This window comes from Schistocerca nitens, chromosome 1 (genome assembly GCF_023898315.1).
Source record: "Schistocerca nitens isolate TAMUIC-IGC-003100 chromosome 1, iqSchNite1.1, whole genome shotgun sequence".
NCBI classification, from domain to species: domain Eukaryota; kingdom Metazoa; phylum Arthropoda; class Insecta; order Orthoptera; family Acrididae; genus Schistocerca; species Schistocerca nitens.
The window spans coordinates 384700425-384713279 of record NC_064614.1 but is presented as its reverse complement, the minus strand read 5'-3'; the positions used below and the strand labels follow the sequence as shown (position 1 = coordinate 384713279).

The following is a 12855-nucleotide window of genomic DNA, read 5'->3' as shown; positions in this document are numbered from 1 at the left end:
CCTTCCTAAAAACCAGAATCCTAAACCCCTCACCTGGTTCAGATTCATTGATGACATCTTTGCTATCTGGATTGAAGGCGAGGACACTTTGTTCACATTCCTCCAGAACCTCAACAACTTTTCCCCCCATTTGCTTCACCAGGTCCTACTCAACCCAACAAGCCACCTTCATAGATGTTGACCTTGACCTCAGAGATGGCTACTCAGTACCTCCATCCATATCAAACCTACTAACCACCAGCAATACCTCCACTTCGACAGCTGCCACCCATTCCATACCAAGAAGTCCCTTCTGTACAGCCTAGCCATCCGAGGTCATCACTGCAGTGACGAGCAGTCCCTCTCAAAATATACCGAGGGTCTCACTGAAACCTTCACTGACCGTAATTATCCCCCCATCCTTTTACAAAAACAAGTCTCCAACCACTTCCCAAAGTTCCACAGTCCAGCCACAAAGGAGTATTCCCTCATAATTCACTACCATCTGGGACTGGAGCAACTGAATTACATTCTCTGCCAGTGTTTAAATTACCTCTCGTGCCCCGAAATGAGAAATGTCCTGCCCACTATCCTTCCCACCCCTCCTACTTTGGTATTCCGCCATCCACCGAACCTACACAATATACTCGTCCATCCTTACACAACCCCTGCTCCAAATCCCTTACCTTAGGGCGCATACCCCTGTAATAGACCTAGATGCAAGACCTGTCGCTTACATCTTCCTACCACACCTACTCCAGTCCGGTCACTAACATCACCTATCCCATCAAAGGCAGGGCTACCTGTGACACCAGTCATGTGATTTAGAAGCTAAGCTGCAACCTCTGTGCTGCATTCTATGTAGGCATGACAACCAACAAACTATCTGTCTGCATGAATGGCCACCGACAAACTATGGCCAAAAAACAAGTGGACCACCTTGTTGCTGAACACGCTGGCAAACATGATATCCCTTCTTCCTGTAACCCTACTGGCCTCAACCTTCGTTAGTCACTGTCCTCACCCATCCAGCCTCCTCCCTGTTCCCATTCCAGCACTACACAGCCGCCATTTCACCGCCACACCCAGTCTTTTAATTTCTTTTATTTCTCTCCTTTCCGCTACTACCCCCTCCCCCCTCCGCACCTTCTCTCCTGCCCTCCGTCTAAACTGCAACACTTCACTGTCTGCACTCCCACCATACTATCCTTCTCCCTCCCCGCCACAGCCTCCTCCTTACCCCCACCCAGTCGCCACTCCCATCATGCACTGGTGCTGCTGTTCGCAGTGTGGCTGCAGCTCTCTGAGACTGCAGATGTGTGTGCAAGTTGCGTTTACGTGTACGTGTGCGTGTGTGTGTGTGTGTGTGTGTGTGTGTGTGTGTGTGTGTGTGTCTACTGCTGACAAAGGCCTTAATGGCCGAAAGCTTTAATTGTGTGAATCTCATGACTCAACATCTCCGCTATATGGTGAGTAGCAACTTTCCTTCTCTGGTATTGTTACATCCATCCTGGATTTTCCATTGTTTGATTTTACAGGTATTGTGTGATTTTTCTTTCGAGATATGTATGAGTACATAGTGTACAAACCACCAGTGGCTGCCACAATTATCTTCTTATCGTCCATTGTTTCTAATATATAAATTATTTTCCAAGTGCCAAAATGTACTAGAATAAATAAAATGTCTATAAAGTGCCGAACTGTACAATGTACTTGCAGTGAGACAGTTGCAATTCCTGAAACCCAGTGCCTGTAGCCATTGGCCTGCCAAGGAGCACCGCACTCCTGGGTCCTTGGATAAACCACAAAAATTCGCCACATTATGTCACACACAAACAGACTCGGACTGCTGGCAGATTGGTGAGACTAGATACAATGGGCAGGGCTTTCATATTAGTGGGAAACATTGGGCTTCAGATTGGCAGGCCTGATCCGTTAGAGATACCCATACAAATGGCCTGCGGTTTTGGCCTGTCATGGAAGTCCACTCATGTGGCCAGCTATTCACATGTCACAGACACCATGTTGATGAAATGAGAACGTGTTTACCAATCCATGCAACAGATAACTTGCGCAAATATTCTGAGAATCAATACTAAAGAGGATAGGTAGCAATCACTGTAAAGATGATCGCTGCGCCGCAGACTGGCATGTACAACAGAATCACACACTCACAACTAAATTTTTGGCCATAGCTTTTGTCAGAAAACAAGAGCATACACACATTCACACAGTCACTCAGACACAACTCATGCATACACGACCACCATCTCTCACTACTGCATCAACAATCTCTGAGAATTAGATCCAAACAAACCAGTCCTCCTGCCTCTCGTCACCAGCTGCTAGGCTAGTGGCAAGAAGTGGTGGCAGTACTGACTGCAAGCTGAGGGGAGTGGTACAAAGGGGAGACGCAGTAGGAATGAGGGAGTTGGAAAGTGGTGCATGTACTCAGCTGTGCCCAGCCATTGATGACGCATGAGACACCTCAGTAAACAAACCTTTTCATCTACTGAGACAAAAACGTGATTCCCCCCCACTTTTACAAATTTCCCTGACAGGTTTGAAATTCCCTGACATTTCCTGATTTCCAGAAGTTGTGGCAACCCTGGGTAAATGGCCAATAAGTGGTCATATTTTCACAGAGAGCATGAATTTTATTTCTAACCTACTGACACATTGCAAACAATACCAAATATGGCAAAAAAAAAAAAAAAAAAAAAAAAAAAAAAAAAGAGAGAGAGAGAGAGAGAGAGAGAGAGAGAGAGAGAGAGAGAGAGAGAGAGAGAGAGAGAGAGAGAGAGAGAAGTTTTACTGAGCTAATATTTAATCTGATATGGCATACATGACATTCTTAGGGCTAGCACTTAGATATATTGGATGTTATCAAAATACTCTAACGTTTCTCGGACGACAAGTGACAGTGTGGTATTGGGTTGCAAGCTTCACACATCTCTTCAACTCAGTTAACTTGCACGATGTGTGTAGCTGATCCTATTCTCTGGGTAATCAGCTATGTCGGTCTCCCAAAAGCTTCTTCGAAGACTATAGCTGGTTAAAGGAATTTATTAAACTACTTCTCTATCCTTGAAATAATTTGGGTACTCGTAGAATACTTTTCAGTTCAATCATTTTATATTTTTAAATTCCACAGACAACAACTCATGCAAGCTAACTTAGTCCTTAAACACTAGACTCATTTACTACACATATTCAAATATCACTGGTTTGATAACCAAATAATTTATGAACATCATATATGTGTCTTGCTTCATTCACAGCCAAGACATGAATTAAGTTAAAAGTCTCTAATCTCAAGCCAGTCCAATACATGAATGTGCATAGAAATCTATATTCAATTGTTCATTAATCTTTTTACAATCAACACAGACATTAAAGAGCACAGAATACTACATAAACTTTTCTAGTTCTTCTCTACCCATACATGGAAACTCTGTGGACCATACAGCCGATACTTGTCTGCCGTTGTTTGACCGCCGTATCCATCTTTTCCTCGTAACGGTTTTTTGACCTGCACATACAAATAGGCGATGCACAGTAGGGCGTATTTGTTTCTCCCACTCACCTCTAAAATATTGGGTGTTCGAAACGGTGGAAGGCCAAGTGGTTCTAGAATTAACTCCGAAATTCTCAAAGCACTACAATACATAAAATAATTACAAGAACATATCATAGATGAAATATCACGGATATACAGCGAGAAAGCCACAGACCATGAATTGAGACCCAGGCAACTTATTAGAGCATATTTTCCCATAATCACTTTTCCAATCCACAGACAATTAATTGGTATCTATTCCTCCAGCATTTTTATATGATGGTTTCTCCAAACAACATGTTAATATCTGTTTTACAGGCATGTGCCACACCATGTGAGTGTACTGTTTGAGAAAAACAAAGTACTCAACTTACAGAAACAAGATCTCAGTATTAACGGTATCAAATGTCTTGTTCATATCAAGCAGTGACAAGATAATTGTTTGTCTATAGCTTGTTTGAGGAAGATGGTCACTTTGATTAATGCAGTTCTTCTGCTGTAGTGTTAGAGCGCCTGACTACGTTACATTCCTTCAGCAATTCATGAGTAACATACCTGTAGGTTTATGGTACTTTTGATAATACACTAATTTGCTGTAGTCAAATAATGTTTTTTATCATTCTTAGGCAAAAATAAACTTAAGTTCTAAGCTCATTCCATAATTACATACTGACATTCTCATTATAGTTTCACATAATGTGTTTAGAGAAATATGTTCTACAAAGGGTTATCTAGTACATATGACTATTAATAATCTATCGTAACTTGAGAGCTGACTTGTGTCAAGAAAATGTAGTTTAGTTTGTTAGCATCTTCGTCTTTCCTATGACAACTAGTTTTGTCAACACAAGTTGCAACATTTAGCTTCACCACACAATTATGATACAACTACTGCTAAGTTGCAGGGGTAATGGAAAAGCAAGATAGCTGATGCAAATTTTTCTGGACCGAGCCACTACGTGACGAAGGGACCCACCCACCACCTTTTCTTGTGCCACACAGAAATCAGCCTCTTCTTTTTTGCATGTAATTCTGATCCACTGTATTCAGCAAGAATATCAAACATCAACCTTTTAAATTCAAACACTGAGTATCGAAGAATACACGAGGTTATAATCGAGGAAACATTGCCCATGTTTGGCTAGTGAACTATTATTGACTGGCGACTTGTTAAGTCACCCAATAGTCAGCGCAGCCACCACACTACACTAACACACACAAAATGAGATCACCTACTGGATGTGAGGAGAGGAGAAGTGGCCCTTCAATGATGGGAGTACGGGTAGGGGTGAAAGCATTTCGTGAAGTGCTGAAAATATACTTTTCGTGCAGAAGACGTGCTATGACAGAGATGTCACACAGAAATAGAACAAAGGTTTTGTGATAGCACATTTTAAAGACTTTCACATTTAAATCTGACACGATACATTTGCAACCACTACACACACTACTCACGTATATACTTTGTGCTATACACACCACACACTGTAGATCATAAAGGTTGGCAGCAGTGACAGAAGGCATGAAGCGAAACTTTAGCACCTGAGCTTCCTTTCAAATTTACATTTTACACAGTGTACAGAAATTCACTGAGCCAACTTCCAAAAAACTTTTAACATCAACTGGGGAAGTAAATTCACTTTTTAACATCTCTGTTTCTTTGAGCAAGCCTAAAACAACACTTTAATGGTGGTGAGCATATGACATGCAGCTTGTAAGAAAAGCATTACACAGTAACAAAAATGGTGCCAAAGTTTGTCATTAAGCAGATGTTTGCATTAATGCTTGCGGTTTAACCACTTAGCTGCTGTGATGTTTTTGTTTAATCCAACATGTTCATCAGTTTGCTCTTTTTTTCTGGTAAGCACAAAGAATCATTTCTGAAAAATGCATATTTTGAATGCATAATTTGTGGTTGTAACATGTCAAAAACTAGCTTGATTACCTTGTACCCCGATACCAATCTCAGTTTTTACTTGCTGTTACAAGCCTGCAATTTTTTGAAGAACTGAAGAAATTCGTTACAGGGTGTATACTCTGACAAGAAAAAAAAATTCACGAATTTTTTCCAGATTTCCTGGTTAAAAATACACTTTTTCCCAGGTGAAAATACACTTTTTCTGTCTTAAGTGACAGTATATTTGCCCTCGGAACTGTAAACCTTATCAATCCTTTGAATGGTTAAGGTTTTATACACTGGTGTACAGCTTCCCAGCACTTTAGAAACCAAACCCCAAACAAAAAGAAAAACGCGTTTTGGAAAGATCTTTGATGTAGAGCAACTTGTACGCTGCATATTTTCATATTACGATATGCTGAATATTTTCATATTATGGAAGTATATATTTGAATTCCATCAAACACAGCACATTAGTTTCTGAAGCACTGAATCAAGATTGCAATGAACTTTTGTAAGCCAATTATAGCTCGTGTCACATGATCTCGTCAGTTGATGATAGCAGATATTCAGAGCATAGGACATGTGATGTAGTCAAGACAATAGCAGCATCACTGTTACGTAGCCTAAACACACAAATTGGAAAAGTTAATGGTTTAAAATGGTATAGATAGTGTTACAAGGAAAGCTAAGCTTTCACTATAATATTGGTCTTTCTTGCATGTGTTCCATTTTAAGATACATCAGACAAATGTGTCACAAAAATTTTAAATAATGACATAAATGTCTGATCTTCTGGGCTCAAAATTGTTCTAAGTGGCTGGCCCTCAAAGTGTTAAGCTTTACATGAGAATCAAACACTCTTTTATGTTCGCACATGTAACATAATTCATCTTGAGTAAAATGAAATTTACTTTGAAAGTAATGCTTTTTTCAAACCAACATTCTCAATATTTTCCCGCGACCTGTTCATTTCAGCAGTTGTCAGAGAGCGCCAGGAAACAACGTTACTGTGCATGTGCAGCTACAATGACATAGGAAGCCCATATATTCGTATGTACGTAGCATTAAGAGAGCTTACATTAGCCATAAATGAGACACGACATCAGAGGATATTCCAAGAGCATCAGAATTTCATAAACCGTACTAAAATGCATAATTCAGCTCAAAGAGCACATTCATATGTCCAGATTCACAAATAACTAGTCCCCAGTATGATATTAAGCTTTTCATCGTGGTTTTCAGGATGCAAATTTTCTTGGAGTACCACTACTGTATTATCCAGTGTTTTGGTTATGGCATAATGCCAGAAGCCCCAGAAGATAAAAACGTGCACTTGAAATTCAGCAAATAGTTGACACTAGCCAACAGTGTTTCAAATAAATTGACTGCCTCTGCGGAAAAGATTAGTAAAGGCTAAATTTCTTTAGCAAATTAACAAAAATAACTTCATTGTTCTGCAAGGCAATTACTGCATGACTGCCCAAAACCTGGAAATGAAATAAAATCATAAAACTGAAGCTAATAACATATTCTAGCTTTCCATAATTATGTGTATGTATTTTAATTCACTTGATAACTCCTGGCCACAGAAATCTGTTTTGTTTCATCTGATGTGAGAGCTGTAAACGAAGACGAAACAGTAAAACACATGTCACATGGAGGCTACTCACCTCCCCACTACAGCTCAGACTGCTCTGCGCATATGCGAATCTGGCAGCTTAGGCGCGCCAGAAAAAGTTTTCCGGTAACATCTGGCTGCTTGTTGCTACTGCCAATACAGCTAACAGCCGCACTTCAAGTAGCCAGAAGCAGAACAAGGTACTGCTCATACACAACTCAACTACGCATGAGCATGAGCCTGCTGGCAAGTGCTCAAACAAATCTAATGTAAACAGCTGTGACGTCACACTCATTGGAAGCAGTTTGTTGCTATGAAGTATTGCATATTTTTCACCCTAAAGCCTTTGGCACATTTTACTGTTAGCAGACACTTGTGTGTGCACTGTGTTTTGTTGTTGTAAATGGTGCATTTCCTTTGCAAGTTTTATTTTGGTTTTTTTCTTCCTCATTTATATTTTATTGTTGCAGTATTATACTGCAGAAGGGGGCTAAATTACAATTCTTTGTTAATCAATTCTTAGTAGTCAAAATTACACAAATTTAACTGAAAACTAAAACAATGAAACATTCCAGTAATTCTAAAAAATCCTAGAGTTTTTCTAAGTTTTCTCCCAGATGAAAAGATTCCCAGGTTTTTTCCTGACGTCCCGGTACATATACACCCTGCGTTATCATAAATTATTGTACAAAACATCATATTATACATTTAATTACCTTCACTTGGACAGATTTTATACAAAGTATTGGAGAGCGTTGCGACTTTTAATCACATATGTCAATTATACAAGTTTTTGTTCATATTTTGGGGTGGTTTCAACATTTTCCTCAACTCTGCATTTTCCTCAGTTTTGTGTTGTTTTCATCTGGATCACACAAAAACGTAAAAGAGGGGATTGACTTAAGTAACGTGTTTATAGAAACATATTCTACAAAGGGTTATCTTGTACATGTGACAATTAATAATCTACCGCAACTTGAGACCTGACTGGTGTCAAAAAATGTAGTTTAATTTGTGATTATCTTTGCCTTTCCTAAGACGAAGCTGCACTTTTTTCCTTCCACAAAGCTATAGGGTTTCACCAGTTCACATTTACATCTGATGATGTGGCTGGAAGCCTTGAAACTGATGATCTTGAAACAAAATTGTACATAATTTAATTGCAACCTGAAGCAAATTCATTCTTATCCTCAGTTTATTGTAACAGTGCTTTCCTAAGGTTCCTTAAAAACAGAAAACTTACATAGTAAAGGAACTGACTAGTCAGCAAGTAGACCATATTAACTGTGGGTACACATTGCCTTGTTGTGTTTTCCAGTACAAATTGTGAGTACTGCTCATTTTATGAGGTCTGAAATATGCAGGTACTTTATGTATTCAACTTATCAATTTGGAATTTTGTTTTAAAATTTACACACAATTATAACTATAAAACCACTAACAACTGAAAATAAATATACAGCCAATACAGAATAGAAACATTTTTGTCATCCATGTTCATTCTAAAGAAAAGCCACATATTTATTACAAAGGCACGCAAAATCCAATTACAAATCATCATCATCATCATCATCATCATCATCATCATTAGGAGCAGCAGCAGTACTGCTAAGCAATTTCATTCATACTGTAATTACTATGCCATTACCATTATGGTTATTACATACTGTTCAGGTACTACATATATTGCAATGGTAACTTACTAAGGATGTTTGGTTTGACTTAAAGAGATGGGCTAAAGGTCCTGACCTTGCCCAGTGAAGTAAATGCCTGAAAAAATAAATAAGAAAAAGGATAAGAGTTTGAAAGTACACAAAAACCTCATTTATCTGGCCTCAATTAACATTGATTTCTGGTTTATATGGATCATTTTTTGTTTCCTTTTCCTCCTTAACATGAAAATGTGCAGGGTATAGTACATGTACTGTTGTTGTGTTAGCACCACAGATAACATTTGACATCAGCAGTCCTACATTTCCAGCTTATCATTGCTATGGCTAGTTAGGATCTGTTCCTTAAAGTGTTGCATCAGTATTGTTCTTTTGTTACCATGTTTTGAGAGTGTGTGAGTGAAATGGCTTCAAAGCAAAAGAAAGTGGTTGTTTCAATGGGCAAAATGGAAGCACTAAACAGAGAAAGGTGAACTGTTGAATATAGCAGCAAAAATGTTGCAAATATGGTGTATGGACATCAATTGGGTCAGACTGGAAGAAGAACCAAAATGACACTGAAAACTTTTGCTTCAAAATGGTGACTAAAGACAGAGGCACAGTACAATAAAGAATGCAAGAAATTAAACACTGGAAGAAGAATTATTCATTTGATTCAGTGAGAAAAAGAGAGCATTGTATTCTGATATCTGGTCCTATCCTGGAGGAAAAGGTACTAAACTTAAACAGCAAAAATTCAATGGCAAACTTCACAGCCAGATGAGGTTGGTTGGAAAGATGTAAAGGTCATAATGGCATACGCCAGCTTTCAGTTACAAGTAAAATTTTTACGAGGGATGCAGATGCTGTGAAAAATTTCACCCAAAAGAATTTGAATAACTTATTTCCTCTGAAATCTTATCCCCACACCAGATTTATAATGCAGATGATTCTGGACTTTGTCAGGTGTTACCCACTAAGACGCTGGCTTCCAAATTAATGGCTTGCAGCGATACGCAGAAACAAATACCCTCTCCTGTTGGTAGGGAAACCAAAACATCCAAGTTTACTGAAACATGTTAGTAAGCCCCGTTTGCCAGCTGTCTACAACTCACAAAAAATGCATGGATGGACAGTGGTATTTTTAAAAAACTGGTTTCATGACGATTTTGTGCCAAGTGTCAGAAGGTATTTTGAGGAAGAGGGTCTTCTGCCAAAGGCCATACTGTTTATTGACAATGCACTTTCACATCGAGGAGGGAAGTGTTAGTGGTGACATCAGAGTGAAGCACTTCCCTCCTGACATAAGGTTCTTCTACAAGCAATGGATCAAAGTGTACTGGAGAACATCACACATGTGTCCAGGAAACAGTTACTGGGTAAATAAATCGAAGAGGAAGAAGTTGGTGTGATTTCTGTATTGAAATCAGTACATATCAAAGATCTGGATTTTATTGTTGCATCTTCTTATGATCAAATTACTGAACTATCACTGAAGTGGTGGAAAACCATATGGCCTGCTAATTGTGATTCCACTGGTGAAGTCTGTGAGGTTGTCAACACTGCTGAATTCCTTGAAATGTCAGCAAACATTACTGGTTGCTCAGATGTACATGATAGTGATCTTGCAGCATGATGACTGATGACGAAATTTGTATTGTCTCCTGTTCTACTACTAAGAATGACAGTGATGATGAAGGGGACAACGAAACTAGTGTTTCAAGTGAAGAAATAATCCCTCAAGCAGAGTTGACTACAGTATATATAGAGTTTAAGTGCTGAAAAAGTGTTTCTTATTAGTGTCAAAATAAAACATTTATATACTCCAGTAAATATTAGGGTTTTAGCATTTACTAGAATATTTCCGGATTTGTCCAGACTTATGGTAATCCAGATGACATCTGGTCCCACCTGCTCAGGATAAACAAGGTTCTTGTGTACTCAGTTTTGTTCCCCTTACCTTAGATAATTCCTATAGAGACACTGAACATCAGTGCATGAGCTGCTAGTGTTGCATTCATGCAAGTTAAATTATTGACAATTATAAATAAATTAATGACAACTCACCCAATGTGCCGACATAATCTAAAAGTGAATATGGCGTGCGATCTAGAGGAGCTGCTATTAAGAAGTGTTGGTCTTGTATGACGATTATTAGTTCCCTTGCATAAAAGGTTGCCAACATCATCCATTGTTTTCACTGGTACAGACATCAGGCCTCGAATCTGAAAACCTTAAGTTCCGTGACCATACAATATTTATTCCAGCAAATTAAAAATTAACAGAACTTAACGTTATCATCTCATTCCTCTTTAGTTGTATGACACACACAACATCAGCCAATGTATAACCTCCTGTTCCTAACCAACCAACCCCCTGCCCCCAAAACAAGCGCACACACACACACACACACACACACACACACACACACACACACACACACACACACACACACGGAATAAATAAAGTAGTTGGAACAGGGTCAAACAGTACATAACAACTGTAGATTAAATGTATCTCAAAACAATCAAAGACCAATTTCCTGAGGTTGATAGATGAATATATGTACAAACTACTAATTTATTTATTCTGTTTTTCTATTATTGTAAGAAATTCACCAAATAATTAGTGTTTATATATACCAACATTTTATCCCTCTTTCTACCCTCTGTTTTGTCTAGATTTAGGCACAAAAAGGACATGACAGCCCTTACAATTTTCTACCAGACCTGGTAATTAGAAAACAGTAATCTGAAAAGAGTGTTGACATGCAGTACAGACAAAATAATATCTCTTACAGTTTTTCAGTCTTACATATTCCCAAGCATTAGCAGAGGTCACATGAGAACATGTTAAGGTAATGGAGCAGTGAGATGCAAGACTTATAAACACGAAGCTTCAGATTCGGAGAGCCTTGACTGACCGCGATTTAAGCTTCTTCTGGGTTTCTCTAAATCACTACTACCTTCAAAAATGGGGGAGGGGGCGGGGGGGGGGGGGGGAATGCACCACACTATTTAATTATAGCTGGCAGAAAAACAATCAAAATTTACACACAAAAATAGGAGCATATGTGTAAAATACAAGGTAATAAGTCAAAGTATTTTGCATAAAGAGTGCTGACCAGCTTTAATACAATCTATTTGGTCACAATCTGACCATCCTTGTGCCACCTGTACCAAAGGAGAACAATTATGTCACATTCATACAATATCATACAATAACTGCGCACAGTTTCACATAAAACGTTTTCATGAAGTATATATGCATTACACACAAAGTGTCAGTTACACAAAGAATATAGTTACAAAACTGTGCATTTCACATCCGCAAAATTGATCAAAATACTTGAGATACAACAATCACACACTTCTGTCTACCAATGTGAACTACCAGCACACTTAAAACAACCCTACTACTTTGTCCAGCTACAATTGCCCAAAGACACTATGTTACAGGTTGAAGATATTCCAAACGTTTTCACTGCTGATACACTTTGACCAACAGATTCAGGCATCAATATTACTCTAAAACTCAAACCTAGGCTTTACATTAATTAGTTCATCATTAGAGAGCAATAATTACCCATGTTAAAGATTAATGTACCATCTGTAAAAACATTTAAAACATACAGGTAAGAATGCTTCAAATAATAAAAGCAACTCAAAAAATACAGTGAAATTATGAAAGGAGAACACGTAAGTGTAAAACAAGGAAAGAGAAAAATTTTGTATGCTTATGGGAGTTCTCAATTTATCATATGGGGCAGAAAGTTTGAGGACACAAAGATTCATGCCAACAAGAATCATCAGAAATGAAATGTCCAAGATCTGTGAAACACTGCACTAGGGAAGATAAAATTATAAACAAAGTAATAAGAGAAAAATTAGGGATACAACTGATAGCCCAAAAGGCAATCAAATACAAAGAACAATGGACAGAATATGTATTTCATATGCCACCACAAAGACTTCCTAAATTAGCAATGGATTATAAACCACAGGTCAAGAGAAATGTCGGTAGATCGAGGAAGAGACAGTGAGGCCGGAACAGGTTCTAGGCCTAACCCTTGAGTAGCAGAAGATGAAAAAGGCAATACATAATCCAGGGTGTCTACATGGACAAGGAAAAATAATTCCCGGATTTTTCC

General features: G+C 38.5%; 1 protein-coding gene across 7 annotated transcripts in view; it reads right to left on the bottom strand.

The window, feature by feature from the left end:
- LOC126249129 (kinesin-like protein KIF22) overlaps nucleotides 1-12855 on the bottom strand; it is a 317400-nt gene that overhangs the window by 161331 nt on the left and 143214 nt on the right. For all 7 annotated transcript variants that reach the window (XM_049950791.1, XM_049950819.1, XM_049950826.1 and 4 more), the window contains one exon: nucleotides 10773-10938. In XM_049950791.1, the coding sequence (XP_049806748.1) occupies nucleotides 10773-10938 (166 nt within the window). The remainder of the gene's footprint in view (nucleotides 1-10772; nucleotides 10939-12855) is intronic.